General features: G+C 40.2%; 1 protein-coding gene across 1 annotated transcript in view; it reads left to right on the top strand.

Annotated features, from left to right (window-relative positions):
• The window catches only part of DNAH6 (dynein axonemal heavy chain 6), a 210,701-nt gene that overhangs the window by 151,471 nt on the left and 41,085 nt on the right, over nt 1-18,145 (top strand). The window contains exons 58-63 of the mRNA XM_055122229.1: nt 679-746; nt 3,978-4,158; nt 9,307-9,486; nt 11,178-11,411; nt 13,662-13,797; nt 14,679-14,848. Coding sequence (XP_054978204.1) covers nt 679-746; nt 3,978-4,158; nt 9,307-9,486; nt 11,178-11,411; nt 13,662-13,797; nt 14,679-14,848 — 969 coding nt within the window. The remainder of the gene's footprint in view (nt 1-678; nt 747-3,977; nt 4,159-9,306; nt 9,487-11,177; nt 11,412-13,661; nt 13,798-14,678; nt 14,849-18,145) is intronic.

Here is an 18,145-nt window from a genome sequence, read left to right on the forward strand (position 1 = left end):
ATATTTTAGCTCAGTTCACAGTCTAGATGCATTCTAGATGCATTTCTATAAGAAGCCACTGGGTGCCAAAATGGGCTATTAGATCTCCCGGATCATAGTCTTTAAGGAGCAGAGGGGCCGTTTTTTTTTTGCGCGGCTGCTCCGGATCTCATCTGGGTGAAGAGTGTGCCAGTAATACCCCCATCCCATGATCTCCTGCACGCCACGTCACTGCAAACTCATATCTCTGGGTTGTGAGTTCTAGAAGATGGCAGACACCACGTGGACGCTGCAGCTGCCACTGCCACCACTGCCATCTCCAACTTTTTTAATATTTGAACTGCAGCTCAGCCTGGGTGAATAATTCATCCAATATCCTACTTGTAGTAATAGGTACAATTAGAGTTGAACCCAGGTTGGTGACTCCATAGCCCTTCTATGTACTGACTCACCTTTCCTTAAAAGATTGTGTAGGATGCTATAACTGTAGCATTTGAAGAATAAAATTGTCACTCATTATGATAAGAAAATCATATTAGGATGTGTAAGACACAGTATGCTTTGTGTGGGAGCTGAGGGCTGAGTGTATTCACAAGTACACCTGATATACACTCAGGTGGCAATAATGAGTAGCATTTTAATAAAGTAAACACTTCTTATTGTATTTGTCTGAACATTTACTCTATGCATCTCTTCTAGGTGTGCATTAAAGTTACCATCATCAATTTTACTGTCACCAGATCAGGTCTGGAGGATCAGTTATTAAGGTAATTGGACACTTTGGTTTCTTCCATGTGAATATTACATGTAGAATGACAGTAAATATAAGTACATATGTATCTTTTTAGATTCATATTTTGTGTTCTACAGATATATGCTTAAGAATGAAATTGCTTGATAATATGACAATAGTCTTATTGTTTTGGAAAACATTCATACTGTTTTCCCTAGAGGCTGGACCAGTTTCAGGTCCAACAATGGTGTATAAGGTTTCCTTTTTTCTTCTCAACCTCACTATCACTTGTATCTGGTTTCTTTTATATAGGTCATTCTCTTGGGACTGGAGTGATAGCACAGCGGGTAGGGCGTTTGCCTTGCACGCGGCCAACCCAGGTTCAATGCCCAGCATCGCATATGGTCCCCTGAGCACCGCCAGGGATAATCCCTGAGTGCAGAGTCAGGAATAAAACTCTTGTGCATCGCTGGGTGTGACCCAAAAAGAAAAAAAAAAGGCACTATATAGGTCATTTTCTTATGTTCCTCTTCTTTCTTTTTTGCCAGATTTATCTGAATAGGACTCTCAGTATTATGCTGAATTATAGCATTGATTATATTATTTATATATTATATAGATATCTTTATCTTGTGTCTGATCTTAGAGAATAAGCTTTCACCATTCAATATCTTACCTGTGTGTTTATCATATGAGATCTTTATTGAATTATTTTATTCTACCCACTTTTTTAACTCTTGAATTATTTTATTCTACCCACTTTTTTAATTTATTTATTTTTTAATTAGTGAGTCACAGTGAGGGTACAGTTACAGATTCACACATTTTCGTGCTTGTTTTTCCCTCATGCAATGTTTAAGAGCCCATCCCTCTCCCAGTGTCCATTCTCCACCACCAATGAACCCAGTGTCCCTCCCACCCACCCCAGTCCCATCCCCTCACCCCACCCCGCCTCTGTAGCGGGGCATTCCAATTTGATATCTCTCTTTCCTTTTGGGTGTTGTGGTTCCAAATAGGGGTATTGAGTGGTCATTCTGTTCGGTCTCTAGTCTACTTTCAACATGCATCTCCCTTCCCGCACAGGATCTCCAATCACATATTACTTGGTGTTTCCCTCTCTATCTGGGATGACTTTCCCCCAGCATGTGAGGCCAGCTTCCAAGCTATGGAGCCAACCTCCTGTATTCTACCCACTTTTTAGACTCTATTGAATTATTTTATTCTACCTACTTTCTTAACTTGGTGATACTCGGCGCTTATTCCTGGATTTATCCTCTTATAGTACTCCTAGCAGGCTCCTGGTACCCTATGGGATACCAGGGATCAAACTTGGACTGTGCACATACAAGACAAGACTCATACCTGCTGTACTCTCTCTTTGGTCCCTGGTTAAAAGTTTTTAACTACTGAAAAAAGATGTATCTTATCAATCTATGTGATCATATGATTTAGAGGGGCGCTTTAGGGATTCAGGGATACTTCTGGCTCTGGGCTCAGGGGTCACTGCACTGGTACTCAGGAGAGACCATATGTGGTATCAGAGATGAAAACAAATGATCATATGATTTTTATCTTCTTTCTGCATTAAATTAACTTTTCTTTCTTTCATATTGCATGAATTAAATTTTGCATATCAAGCCACCCTTGCATTCCTACCATAAACCCCTCTCTGTTCAGAAGTATGGCCCTTGTCATATATAATGAACATTTCACTTGACTTTGTTCAGAATCTTTGCATTTGTGTTCACTTCATCTTGCTCTGAGGTTTTCTTTTATCGGCGATGTACTTCTCTGATTTTAGTATTGGGGTAAATATTATGGTCATATTATGGTCATAAGTATTTATGACCTCATAAAATGTGTTTGAAAGAAACACATTTCCTTTGATTTTTCAAGAAGAACTTGAGATGATAAGTAATATGCAATTCTTGGAGATTTGGTTGTAGTCGCTGATAAAAAAATATCTGGCACTAGATTTTTGCTCTGTGAGAGACTTAATTACTGCTTCACTTTTCTTGTTTGTACTTGGTTTGTTCGAGTTTTCTGTTTCTTCCTGATTAAGTCTGAGAAATTTGAATGATTCTAAAAATATGTTAATTTCTTCTATTTTAACAAGTTTAATAGTTTAAGGTTGTTCATAGTAGCTTCTTTTGAACCTTTGTGTTTCTGTGGAATAATAATTTATACTTTTTCTTTTATGATCCTTTTAAATAGTACTTTTTTTTCTTTGTGATCTTGTGTTGGTTCTATCAAACAACTATTCTTGATTTTATCATCTCCTATAGTGTCTTTTTTTACTTACAATTCACTTATTTCTGCTCAAATTTTTATTATTTCCTTTATTCTACTGACTTTGAGTTTTATTTGTTCTGTTAGATGTGAGGTTATGTTTTTTATTTGAGATTTTTCTCAGTATAGGTCTGTATTGCTATGAAGTTGCTGGGGTTTTTTTGCTATATTCCATGTGTTCAATATTTGTTTATAGGAATTTTTTAAATTTTCCCTTTCATTCCCTCACTGACCCAATAGTTACTCAGTAACATCAGTTATCCTCTACATATTTTAAGTTTTTACAGCTTTATTTTTATGGCTGATCTCTAGTTTTATACCATTGTGGTCTGAAAGACAACTGAGAGCCAATAGACATAGAACAGCAGGTAAAGAACTTATCTTGCAAGCAACCAACCCAAATTCAATACCCAGCATTAAATATGGTCCCCAAGACTTGCCTGGTTCCTGGAGATGCAGTTCTCCAAACTATGCAAAAGACTGCTACTCCCAAATATATATATTTTTATTTCATTTCCCTCTAGAATTTTCCTTCATGTACTTAACTTGATATGTCATTTACCCGCTTTTAAAAGTTCTCCCTCAGTATGCTTTCTATGTGACTAAATTCTGTTTCCCCAAAGTGAGATTATGAGTTGTTTGTATTAACTATGGAAATTAACCAGAAGCCTAGGAACAACACCAATTACTTATTTATTTCACTGAACTTCCGTGACATACACAGTTACAAAGTTGTTCATGACTGGGTTTCAGTCACACAGGATACTGAATCAGAACCTATATGCAGTTCTATGAAGAGTCTACTGCACACACAAAAAAATTAGCAAAAGGGGGCCTTGTGCCTTAGGGCTTTGCTAATAGCATTAGTACTCAGCTTAGTTTCCCAATAAGACAATTAGGAATGGAGAAAAAAAAAATGAAAGCAGCTTAGGGAACTGAAAGAGACATAATTTATGTAATGGAACTTTGGATCTAGTGATGTGGTGCGACTTGAGAAACCTGAGTTGGAAGAACAAAGAAACAAGCTCATTGTGAGCATCAACACGGATAAAAACCAGCTGAAAGCTATAGAAGATAAAATTCTGAAAATGCTTTTTCAATCTGAAGGAAATATTCTGGACAATGAAGAACTTATTGAAACTCTCCAGGATTCAAAGGCAAGTAAAATATTCCTGTTATTGACAGAAAATGTGTTGCTTCTGGGGCCATAGAGATAGTAGAGTGGGTAAGGTACTTGCCTTGCTGCAGCCAACACAGCTTCCATTCCCAGAAGGCACCTCTGTAGTTCCCTTGGTTCTTCCCAGGAGAGATCCCTGAGTGCAGAGCCAGGAGTATGCCCTGAGCACCACTGTGTGTGACAACTTCCCCTTGGTTTTAGTTTGTTTGTTTGTTATTTATTTGGGGGTTAAAATCGGTGATGCATAGGGGTTACTCCTTGCTCTGCACTTACGAATTACTACTGGTGGTGCTCAGAGGATCATATGAGATGCTGGGAATCAAACCTGGGGCGTCAGCATGCAAAGCAAACACCCTATCTGCTGTGCTATTGCTCCAGCCTTTCCTCTTCCAATCTTGTTCCATTCCTACACCATCGCCCACTCCTCTCACCAGTTGAGATCTCTTAGTCTCAGGCCTCGGCCCCTCGTGATAGCCCCCTTGGAATATCCTGGAGGCCCAAAGAGGTGAAGGGGCCCTGTGGCCCCTGGTTGAACGCTGTTATACAACTATAATTGTGGCCACACGTCCACACAAAAAGGTTACTGGCTGGTATAGCCCCTCACCCCTACCAAGGAAGAATCGATACACCGGAGGTAATAGCTTCACTTGTTCTAGTGTGCATTTTAAAAACAAAGCACATAATTGTAAAGATTGAGACAAGATACATACACTGAAGGAAAAACACAGATGGTCATAGTGATGCCATCTTCTCCAGGAAGCCTGGCGGGTGTTTCGAGCTGGGATTAAGCTCTGCCCTTTGAGAACACCTGAGCATTTTACCTCAAGCTCTATTACAGCACTTGTCATTGACAGCCCTATGTCCTAGTTATCTGATTATAAGCTTAGTTCTTCTGTTAAGTTCTAAGCAACTGAAATTGGAATAGTTCCTCCTGAGATTATTTCTCCAAGGACTAAGACCACAGGTACTTGGGGGCTGGAGCGATAGCACAGCAGGTAGCATTTGCCTTACACGCGGCCGATCCGGGTTCGATTCCCAGCATCCCATATGGTCCCCCGAGCACCGCCAGGAGTAATTCCTGAGTTCATGAGCCAGGAGTAACCCCTGTGCATCACGGGTGTGACTCAAGAAAAAAAAAGACCACAGGTACTCAATGAAGAAGTGTGAATAGCAAGATGTAATTTTTGCATTGAATGTAATTTATGCTGCAGTAAATGTTTCTGATTAAAGTTATACATATATATATATATATATATATATTTGCTTTTGGGTCACACCCAGCAATGCACGGGGGTTACTGCTAGCTCTGCACTCAGGAATTACTCCTTGGGCTTTTAATTTGGGAACTTAGTTATTGACCCAAGTGCTTTAATTTTTATCAGAGTTTTACATGGGAAATGTTTAAATGATGAAATATTTCCACAAGGTTTGTTATGAAAAATAATATATCTGAGTTCCTAGTGCATAACCCAGCCATGATTCCATAGTGACAGTAATTTCACCTCTCATTTGGTTTTGGTTATTTCAATTTTATATCTCTTTCTAATTAATAGTTTTGTATTGCTGCGTCCTACCTTTGCACACACACATACACACACCATTCCTATCTCTTAGCCTCCCACTGGAGTTATATCCTGATTATAGTTGAACATTCAAAGTTTACATTGCTCAGAAGTCTGAGTAATCTGGGGGCTGAGAAAAGAGGCAGGGCCAGGATGTCGGCATGATGTGAGCACATATTCACGTTCTCTCCCTCTGTTCAGTATAGTGCCAGGCCTTCTAGAGTGCCTGGATTTCTTCCATCAAAAAGTACTCTCTCTGGCTGGAGTGACAGAACAGCAAATAGGGCATTTGCCTTGCATGCCACAGACCTAGGTTCAATCCCCAGCATCCCATATGGTCCCCCAAGCACCACCAGGAGCTATTCTTGAGTTCAGAGCCAGGAGTAACCCTTAAGCATCTCTGAGTGTTACAAAAAAAAAAAAATACAAAATAAAACAAAACCAAGTACTCTATCACTTTCTCTCCCACCTGGTATGGGGAAGATAACCTGGGGAGCTACCAAAGACACCTAATTTTCTCTTAAAATGATTTATTCTTATCACTGGTTTACAATGCTATAGAATTTTAGGGGTATGGCCTAATTCCCCCATATAGGAATATATTGGACTCATCACAGCCCCCACCAAAGTTCTAGCGACATATTATCCCCAAAACAAGTCCTTCTACGCATTCTTCCCATTCCCTTTCCCTTAGGTAATCCCCAGAATTTTCACAGTCTAGGAATTATTTGGTTGTTTTTTTGCATTGTGTTTGCTATAGCTGTTTATTTGCCACATATGAGTGGAATCATCCAGTGTAAAAAACTAAGGCTCGCCGAGGGGTGCAAACACTCTCGGGCTCTCCGGGCGGCTCTGTCTCACCGCCCACGTCCGGTGCCCCGGAACCGCTGTGTGTGCTGTCGGTCAAAGGCAGGCGACGGAAGGAAGAAGGAAGAAGGCCAAACTGGTTGCTCGATCCGTTTATTTCATTCTCTCCCCCTGCTTCTCTCCCAGCTCTCGGTCTCTCTCTGGATCTGTGGATCTGGCTCTCGTGGATCTGGCCCCCGTGGATCTGGCCCCCCAACCCACTCTTACAGCCTAGTTAAATCTCCACAGCATGGGGGGGGGCAGTGTATACATAGGTGTGGTCACCATCATTAGGGTAAGGTTCCTTTCCCTTAGGGGATGCTTCTCCTAGGACTTAATTCTCTTTCAGCAGGAGGATCCACCCAAGGGTGGAGTCCCATGAAAGTGTTTCTCTTCTCCTCAGCCAGCAAACATATAAGAATTCATAATATTAATCATTTTGTATGGACACAATAAGAGATGCATTAAAGCTTATAGAATTGCTCTCCTGGGGCCATCTCAATCTCAGACTACAGTGCTCAGGAAAGCCAGATCAGTCTTTCCTATCCCTGGCAGGGTCCCAGTCTCATAATTACTATTGGATCATGACAGCCTTTGTCTATGATCAAGCTCTTAACTTATAGTTAAGAATTAGGCACTTTGGCCAGGCCCATCTCAATGCCAGGGTAGCACATAACTCACCGCTTGCCCTGAATCCTTCCCGTCCCATGTCGGGGACCCTACTTTGGGGTGCTAGGAACTGAGGGCAACTGAGGCTTAAGTGGAGAAAGCAGATGCCCAGGAGGGAATAATATTCGAGGCCAATTAATTCCCAAGTTATAAAAACATAATATTGTCTTCTTGTGTCTATACAAAACAGACATAGCTTTAAAGTAAATTATTCAAAAGGCACAAGAAGAGGAGAAAGGCAATATTAGCTTATATAATATAAATTCAGTATCCTAGGAAGGTCTGACCTTATAAATTAGCAGAGTCAGATTAAGGGAAAGCCTCGGATTAACTCTTTTGGGGAAGAGAGCATGGAGAAGTGATTATAGCTAAACAAAGGGATGGGAGAGATTCGGGAACACCTTGATGGGTGAGACTGGGGTAAGCCTAAACTCTGGGTAAAACCGGGACAAGCTACTTGTGGCAAGGAGGGAAAGGACAAAGTAATGTCATCCTACAATCCAGTATGTCTTTCATTTCTGTGTATTTTTTTTTTTTTTGCTTTTTGGGTCACACCTGGCGATGCACAGGGGTCACTCCTGGCTCTGCACTCAGGAATTACCCCTGGCAGTGCTCAGGGGACCATATGGGATGCTGGGACTCAACTCGGGTCGGCCGCGAGCAAGGCAAATGCCCTACCCGCTGTAATATCACTCCAGCCCCCTCATTTCTTTACTTATTTCATTTAGTATAGTATTCTAAAGTTCCATCTACTTTACACAAAAAGGCACAATTTCATCTTTTTTTTGTAAGTTTTTCATTCTTAATCACTGTGAATTACAGAGTTACAAAATTATGTATTATTAAGTTTCAGGCATACAATATTCCTCTCTTTTTTTTTTTTTTTCTGGCCATACCCAGTGGTACTAAGGGCTTAGTTCTGGTTTTGCACTCAGGGATCATTCTTGGTGGTGCTCAAGGGACCATATGGATTGACAGGGTTCAAATATCTCTTCAATTCCCAATTTTATCTCTTCAATGGCAGAGTAGTAATTCATTGGTTATATATACAACAGTGACTGCAGGCAGTTATCAGTGGGCATTTAGGTTGATTCCATCTCTTGACTATTGTGAATAATGCTACTATGAACCAAAATGTACAAATATTTTTTATTTGTGTTTCCATAATCTTCATATAAATGCATAAGAATAGTATTACTGGATCATATTAAATTTCTTTTTTGAAAGAAATCCCCTAAAATATCCATGTAGTTTTACATAGAAGCTGAACCAGTTTACATTGTCACCAACACTGCAGCAGAAATTTTTTTCCCCACATCTACTTCAATATTTGTGATTCCCAGATTTTTTTACATAGACCATTCTCACAAGTGTGAGGTCAGAGATCATTGTGATTTTGATTTCTATTTCCCCAAGAAGTTATTTTGAGCATGTTTTCATGTATTCGTGGGACAACTGTATGTTTTCTTTGGGAAAAATGTCTGTCCACGTCTCTTGTCCACTTTTAGAATGAGCTGCTTGCTTTTCTGTTACTGAGTATGTATTTTGGATATTTATATACTTGGTATATTAACTCCTTGTCAGAACTATGAGATGCGGATATCCAGGGAGTCCCAGATTATGATCACTAATTCATCGTGTCCTTATTTTTATTCCAGGCCTCACTAGAGGGGCTGGAGAAATAGCACAGTGGGTAGGGTGTTTGCCTTAAATGCGAACAACCCAGGTTCAATTCCCAGCATCCCATATGATCCCCTGAGCACCGCCAGGGGTAATTCCTGAGTGCAGAGCCAAGAGTAACCCCTGTGCATCGCCAGGTGTGACCAAAAAAAGCAAAAACAAAAAAAAAAAAAAGGCCTCACTAGATATAGCCCAAGTTTCCCACCACAATATTTTTAAGAGTATACCCGTGGCATATTCGATATCCCAAAAACAGTAACAACAAGTCTCCCAATGGAGACGTTACTGGTGCCCACTCAAGCAAATCGATGAGCAATGGGATGACAGTGACAGTGATATCTCTTAAAATTTATTTGTATATGTTTACTCAGATCACTTCTGGTGCCATCAAGACCAGGCTGAAGGAAGCAGAGTCCACTGAACTTATGATAAACTCTGCTCGGGAGAAGTACCGTCCAGTAGCCACTCAAGGCTCCGTGATGTTCTTCGTCATCGCAAGCCTCTCAGAAATCGACCCCATGTACCAGTATTCACTAAAATATTTTAAACAGGTGAGTGGTGGTGGTGGTGGTGGTGTTAGTGAAATTTCTCTTTACTTCTCTTTGATCACTGTTGAGTTCCTCGGGGCCAGATGTATGATTAGAAAATGAAACTGTCTCCTAAAAAACGGGGTCAGTGTTCAGAGAGCACTCTGTAGAGGAGGAAACATGGGCTTCCTTTTTTCTCTTGGCCTCCTTCACTCGTTAGTTTCCTGCGATACAGTGAAGACAGGAATATGGTCGCTCTGGTGGAAGATGGGGAGCTGGAATGTGTCAGGCACAGACCTACGGTAACAGTCTTACAAACCATAGTGCCTTAAATCAGAAAGGAAAAGAAAAGCGCCTGTAACAGAGACAGGCTGGAGGGTGGGAGGAAGCCGCAGACACTGATGGAGAGAAGTAGACACTGGCTACCAGTTGGAATATTGTATGCCTGAAACTCAACAATGGATAATTTTGTAAATAGCAATACCTTATTTAAAAATGATTTAAAATAGTATGAGAAAGATAGTATAGCAGTTAAGGCATTTGCCTTGCACACGGCTGACCCAGGTTCTATCCCAGAACCAATATGGTCCCCCAGGAACCTCCAGGAATGATCCATGAGCGCAAAGCCAGGAGTAAGCACTGAACACTGCCAGGTGTGGCTAGAAACAAAAATAATTTAAAATTAAAATTAAAATTGGTAGTGTTTCCTATGTCCCATGTTTCTTAAGAAGTTTCAGTGTTTTTCCTCTATAGTTGATCTTCAACTTAAAAGACTTCCTTTAACATTTCTTATAGTGAAGAAGTAGAAACAAATTCTGTTAAAATCGTAGATTTTAGTCATTTGGTCATTTTCTAGATACATATTTTTTCTACACTTGGTAGTGATATAATTTGGTTTATACTCTATGTAAAACAATATGTACACTTCTCAAAACTGGAAATAAAGCTACCATATGATCCAGTAATTTCACTCCTTGATATCTATCCAAAGAATATAAAATCATGAGTTCAAAAAGCATAAAAACACCTGTTTGTTGCAGCACTATTTACAATAAGCAAGATTTGGAAATAATCCAAGAACCCAATAATAAATGATTAGATAAAGAAAAATAAATAAATTAATTAAATTAAATTAAAATTGGCATTCTAGTTATCACTGTTCTGATTTCCTGAATGAATGAAATTTCCATTTTCTCTGTTCAGAGTGTCTTTACTATACTTAACATATTTGTTTGTGTAATAAGTAAACTATATATTTAAAAATATAATTAATTGGATCCTCTTAAGTTTAAGAAATCCTAACTCATTCTTTCCACACCCCATGATTATCTGGGAGAAGTGCCAAAGTGAGCATATAATCTTGCCTTCCCCTTGTTCTCTCACCCCAAAGTGATAATCAAATTCAAATTGAGGACACAGAGACTCTGACAGCTTAACTCCATTTTTCAACTTTTTCTGTCTCACATTGAGATGGCAGTTTTTAAAATCATGAATATAAATGTCATTTGGTCCATATAAATGGGGAGTGAAAGAGACATGCAGGAAATAAATCTCACACATCAATTTGGGATGAATTTTAGACTTTTCACAGTACAGCACTTTTGTGCAACTGTTTTCTCACTGAATATGGGGGTAGGGGCAGATGAAGAGCAAGAATTTTTTTCTAAACAAATTTAATTCAATCAGAAACATTGATCAAACTCTCTTTTGCACAGTTGTTCAATACAACAATTGAAACTTCCCAAAAGTCAGAAAATCTGGACCACCGCATGAAAATACTGCTGGAACAAACTCTATTATCTGCTTATACCAATATTTCAAGAGGACTTTTTGAAAAACATAAACTCATATACAGCTTTATGCTCTGTGTGGAGATCATGCGGCAGCAGGAGCGCTTAAATGATGCTGAATGGAATTTCTTTCTCCGAGGTGCTGCAGGATTAGAAAAGGTACTTGTTTCGAGTTCAGATTATAAAGTTACTCTAAATGGGAGCCACAAGCACTTATAAAAACTCCCTAGTGACTGGAGGTTACACATTTGGTTCTTTGACCCACTGGGTAGGGTGCTGGGAGCCAGGAGCCCCAGGCTATAGCTTAGCTCTTTCCCAGTAGCTGTGTAACATTGGTGATATTTAATCTCTTCATGCTGTGGTGTCCTTCTTATGCAAAGGGGATGCTGTGGGGCAGAGAGATAGTTAAGATACTGCCTTACATGTTGCCAGCCGAGGTTCAATCCCGGGTATCCCATATAGTCCCTCAAGCACCACCTGGAGTGATCCCTGAGCACAGAGCCAGAAGTAAGCCCTGGCAGGTGTGGTCCCAAAACAAGAAAACAAACCAATCCCCCAACCCAAAAAAGATGCTGGTACTCTCCAGTGAGCTAGTAGATGTGACCGTGTTTTGAAACATTGACTACCTTACAAATATGATGTGCTCAAAATCCAATGAAAGCTCAAAATGACTGATTGTTGTAAAATCGTGATCTTCTCTTGCCTGGACACATCTTTCCTTTAAAAGCACTTGGAGTGATAGCATTTTATTCTTGCATCAGTAAAACTACAATAGGAGTTTTCTCCAGCTCCCTTTTTCATGTACATTTTCTTATCTAGCTTTCCTAACTCACTCATGTACTGCAGATCTTAACAAATCTTAACAGAAGTGAGCCCCATCTGGTTTGTATTTTTATCTCAGTCCCACTCTAAATTCTCAGTTCAGTTTTGCCCATCTCAACCCTCACCCTGGGCCCTAAAGAATCAGAATCTACACTTGTTTGCCAATATTTGAGCCTTAGGGTGTCTCTGAGAGGTTGAACTTTTGATTTGACTTTCAGTACCCTTGTGTTCCTAGAACAAATCCAGATAAAATCTCTTCACCTCTTCCTCCCTCTGATCGCACCCATCTTTCATCATATACATGCTATCAACCCTTAGTTAATGCTATTTAAGCTTCATAATCAAAGTTAACACAGAGAACTGGCTTTCATGTTCTATGTATGTCTGTACACATTATGCAATAATCATGCAGCATGAATCTTTTGAGACATACCACAACATGAATAAACCTTGAAAACACTAAGTGAAATAGTGGACCACAAGAAAAGTCATGAAAAATGGCTTCTGGAAATTATATCTGGAAAAAATGAATAGTAGTTTAGGACTGGGGGAGTGGGAAGAGGAAAATATAGACAGGAGGGTCATAGCAAAAAAGTGCAAGGAAAGAGGGGGAGTGAGCAATGAGATGCTGACTGCATGATGGTTACAAGGATTTGCAAGTTTTCTAAAATATACTGGATTATATGCAGTGAGTTACATGGCATGTGAGTTACATGGCATGTGAGTTGTATGAAACAAAACATTTTAAAATACAGCATTCGGGGGGCTGGAGCGATAGCACTGCAGGTAGGGCATTTGCCTTGCATGCGGCCGACCCGGGTTCGATTCCCAACATCCCATATGGTCCCCTGAGCACCGCCAGGAGTAACTCCTGAGTGCAAAGCCAGGAATAACCCCTGTGCATCACCAGGTGTGACCCAAAATGCAAAAAGAAAAAAAAGTAGTATTCAACTTCATGCAAATATCTGTGGAGCTTTTAAGGACTAGTTTAGTCTGTAGTCATAGTTGTTTTCTTTCTAAATTGTTTTTACCCACATGAACATGCATCATGGAATATTATTAAATTGTATAAGATGTTTCCAAAATATTTCTAGGAATGTATGAAATGGTTAGGCAAACACTCAACCCAGCTGGAAGGAACTTGCCACTTAATATAGCTCTTCTTAATTCAGCTCTCCTCATTTCTCAGAGCTAAGAATATCTGCTAATCTGATCAAGTTAGTAAGGAAAAAAAGAGCGTCATGTGTCATAAGAGTACTCACTATCATAAGAGAATTCAGGGTACCAGGTTTTATTCCTTCGCCTGATCAATTGTCTCCTGTAACTGTGCTCCCGAAGAGCTTTCATGGTTGTACTTCTATATAGAGATCTATCAGTAGAATTGATCCAACACTGCTTCCATTTCACCATATCATGTTACTTGTCCTAGGTCTATGGTTATTTTGAACATATGTGTTATATCAGTTATTGAACATTGAGCATATCAGTTATTTGTTAAGGGCTGAATTTTTCACTTCGGTAAGGTGAAAGCATATTTTACCGTTATCTTTATAAATCATTACTCATTTTCTTTCTGTCTTCTAATAGGAACGCCCACCTAAACCTGAAGTTCCGTGGCTATCCACTGCCACATGGTTTGCTTGCTGTGACTTAGAAGAATCACTTCCCAATTTTAGTGGACTAACAAAATACTTAATGACATATCCTATTAGCATAACCATAGGTAATATGTCCACAGGGATCGCTGGAGGGGGTGGTTTATCAATAGTTCATGGATCCTAACTCTACTATCCCTTTTAGCCTCTTTTGCAATGTCAGCATTTTTGATTAGGAAATTTCTTTTATTATTAAGGAATTGTGACTAGCTAGTTTTCTCAATTCCTTGAGTTGAATAATTGGCCCATCAATTTTTAATAGTTCATATTTGGGGGCTGGAGAGATACTAAGATATCGAACAGGTAAGGTGCATGCTTTGCATGCAGATTCAATCCCTGCATCACATAACGGTCCCCTGAGCATTTCCAGGAGTGACACCTGAATGCAAAGCCAGAAGCAACCCCTAAGCATCGCTAGGTGTAGTCCCAAAACCAACAATATAAAATAAATTTTCATGTTTACTATTATACCTGTTTTAAGTAGTATGCATTTAACTCTGAGTAATTAGTTGCAGTCCATGGAATTATTCAACTTTTATTGAAGTAAAATATACTTACAAAATGGTGCCCAAGTCAAAACTATACAGTTCTCTGACACTTATAGTGCCTACAAATCACCTCCACTTGTTATAATTATGACTAGAACAATAGGGTCAAAGATATAATAGGATTAGGACATGAGCTTATGTGCAGCCAACCTAGATTCCATACCTGGCACCACAGGTATCCCGAATTATTTTAGCTATGCATATTAGTGGTTTGCCATTAAATTTGTTTTCTTGTCTAATTTTAAATTCTTTGCTCTTTTTTATTATTTTTGATAAAGGCAGATTGCATTTGTGGTAAAAACTAATAGTAAATTTAGAGGTATTTTAATTGTCATATATACTCATTTAGTTTCAAAAACAAAGTGATTCTAATGAAAGCATTTTTTAAAATATTTTTTCAGGATCTTTTGAGACTGATATTAACCCAAGTGAGTGGGAAGACTATGCTCCAGTAGAGGATGAGCAGGCGACAGAAGAGGAAAAGGAAAAGTTTTTAATTTTCCAGGTCTGGCTTGAACATTTAAGTCCTTTCCATAAGCTGATTCTTATTAAATGTTCCAAAGAAGAAAAGGTAAGGTCTTTTCTAACTAAAGGGCCATATTATAATTAGTTCTACTAAAACTTAGCAAGCAGTTCTGATTCATGAACTGATTGATCCAGTTAGAAATTAACAATGACTAAGTTTAGGACATTATTCTAAGGAATAGACTCTGTGTTGTTATTAGAACATAATGTTTATACATAAAATGGTTAGAGACAGTCCATAGAGCGAGCCAGGACGTGGTTGTCCTTCCTTGGTATGTACTCTGAGGAAAGTGAACTCTCTGGAATTAAAATAGATGTGCTGGGGTGCATTAGCAAGGACTTGAGGGGCTTTAGATTTTGACAGCAATGGGAAAGAGCATTCTCAGATAATAAAGACCAGATTGAAGCCCATTGAGGACTTTGAAATAGTCTCCAAAGAAAATATGAATGTCTGAATTAGGACAGAGATCACAGATAGAAGATATGGAGGGGGCAGTGGAAATAAGGCACTTGTATGGCTCTCAGTTCCTGCTTAGGTGTCAAAGGGGTATTTACATGAACAACTAAAAATATTGTATAGTGTATCGTAGAGACTGAGTCTGTAGTGCCTGCCAGCTATCAGAGTAGACTGCAAGGGAAAGACATGCCTTTCCCCTGAGATCAGGCGTGAGGCAAGGATGGTCCCTGTCACCACTATTATTCAATATAATTTTGGAAGTCTTCACCAAAGCTATCAGACAAGGAAAAGATATCAAAGAGATTCAAATTGGAAAAAAAGTCAAACTATCACTATTTGTAGACAACCTGATAATATACATTGAAAACACCAAAGACTGCACCAAAAAAACCTCTCAGAAACAATGAATAAATACATTAAAATAGCAGGTTACAAAATTAATACACAAAAACCTGAGGCATTCCTGTATGCAAATGAGGAACTAGAAGGAAAATTTAAAAGACAATCCTTTTCGAAATTGTGCCCAAAGCCTCAAATGCTGGGGTGACAGTACAGTAGGTAGAGCACTTGCCTTGCAAGCCGATGACCTAGGTTCAATCCCCAAAACCATATTTAGCCCCCTAGACACCACCAAGAGTGATCCTTGAGTGCAGAACCAGGAGTAATCCCTGAGCACCACAGGGTGTGCCCAAAAAACAAAAAGTTAAAAAAAAAACATCAAATACCTAAGAATCATCTTAATATCACTTGTATCACTTGTCATCCCGTTGATTTTCGATTTGCTCAAGCGGGCGCCAGTAACGTCTCCATTTGTCCCTGTCACGTGCTAGTGCAGCCCAATGATATTTGCTTGCTCCAGGAACAGGAAGAGCCTCAAATCGTATATTCAGGGATTTGACGAAGAAATATGACCATCTAGTTGGTGGGCGGCCACGAGGTCTTATGACGTCCTGTGGAATCCAGTCAGTAACAGTTCTAGTCCAGCAGTCGTCTCTGAATCACATTACGTGACCAGCCCATCTGATTTTTGATGCCTTGGCAAATGAGACAGCATCCCTGATTCTTGACCATGAACAGAGGTCAGAACTCCAGATTCCTTCTCTCACTTGAGTGAGATGTGATACTCCTAGCATAGCTCTTTTGATTCTTCTTTGAGATACCCTAATAGCGTTCTCATCCTGTCTGCATAGAGCCCAGGTCTCTGAGGCATATGTTAGTGCAGGAAGAACGGTGGAATCGAAAAGATGTGCCCAAAGTCCGAGGTTCTTCGTTCTCTTAACTACCTCTTCGACACTCTTGAATGCATTCCACGCTGCTCTCTTCCTCCTGCGCAGTTCTGGCACCAAGTCTTTCCTCATGTTGATTTCTCGACCCAGGTACACATAGCTGCTGCATTCGGAGATGTTCGTTCCATTGAGAGCAAATGGAGCTTCAGGGACTAGTTCGTTTTTCATGAGCATCGTCTTCTTGAGATTCAGCTGCAATTCAACCTTTCCACACTCGTGGTCGAAGTTGGCCAGCATTTGTGCCACTTGGCTAATGTTTGGTGTTATGAGAACGATGTCATCAGCGAAGCAGAGGTGGTGTAATTGCCGACCGTCTATCTTCACTCCCATTCCTTCCCATTCCAGTCGTCGCATGTTCTCGAGGGTAGCACTGAAGAGTTTCGGTGAAATGGTATCACCCTGCCACACCCCCTCTCTTTACATCAATGATCAATTCCTTGTAGAATGGTGAGTTTCTGGTGGTAAATCCACAATACAGTTTGTGGAGGATTTTGATATACTGAGTTTGAATGCCCTGTTTGGCTAGGGCTTTGATGACCGCTTCAGTCTCAACAGAATCGAAGACCTTCTTTAAGTCGATGAACGTTAGACAAAGCGGCATCTTGAACTCTCTCGAAACTTCAATGAATTTGGTCACTGTGTGGATATGGTCTATCGTGCTGAATCCCCTTTGGAACCTGGCTTGCTTGCATGGTTGTCCTTCGTCTAGTGTTCTGCCTATTCTATTCAGGATGACACGAGTGCACAACTTGTAGACGACAGACAGCAGGCAGATTGGGCGATAGTTGCCGATGTCATGGATATCTCCCTTCTTGTATAACAGAACAGTCCTACTGGTTTTCCACTGAGACAGAACCTTGCATTCAGACAGGTAGAGTGTGAAGAGTCGAGCCAGTGTATTGATGAGTACTGGTGGCAGATTCTTCAAGTGTTCGGGTCTGACCTTGTCCAGACCAGGTGCTGTACGCATCTTTACCAACGAAATGACATGTCGGATTTCAGAAGGAGGACAGGAACGACATATCCCTCCTGTGGAATTTGGTATGTGGGCAGGTCGACATGGGTGTCAGAGAGATTCGAGTAGAAGTCGTGAATAATTTTGTCTATTGCCTTTCTGGAAGATATGATAGATCCATCGGGACGTCGGAGGTCAGTCATCCTGGTCTTGTAGTTGGCGAAGGATAGGCGAGCATTGCAAATACTTTTCCCGGCTTCTGCTGCACTGGCCAACACTGCTGCTCTTCTCTCTTTGAAGTCTTCCTTTATCGCATCTCTGCACAGCTTTGTGAGCTCGGATGTTAGCTTGTGGTTGCCTGAGGCTCGTGCCAAACCACATTGACGAATGAGCTCGAGAGTTTCCGAAGACAGGCGTTTGTTTGTGGCTTTCTCACTCTCAGCATTCTTCGCACAGTCATGGAGGTGCTGTCAATGTTGTCAAGGACGATCCTCATCAATGTCAAGGACGGCATCTTCCCACATTGCTGCAATAGTGCCAAAAAGCTCCCAGTTGGTGGTCATTCTGGGACTTGTCTTCTTAGACTTAAATTTTGCAGACTTTTATCCCTGCTCTGTGAAGTAGAATTTTGCACAAAGGAGACAG

The sequence above is a fragment of the Sorex araneus genome, chromosome X, assembly GCF_027595985.1.
Source record: "Sorex araneus isolate mSorAra2 chromosome X, mSorAra2.pri, whole genome shotgun sequence".
Taxonomy (NCBI): domain Eukaryota; kingdom Metazoa; phylum Chordata; class Mammalia; order Eulipotyphla; family Soricidae; genus Sorex; species Sorex araneus.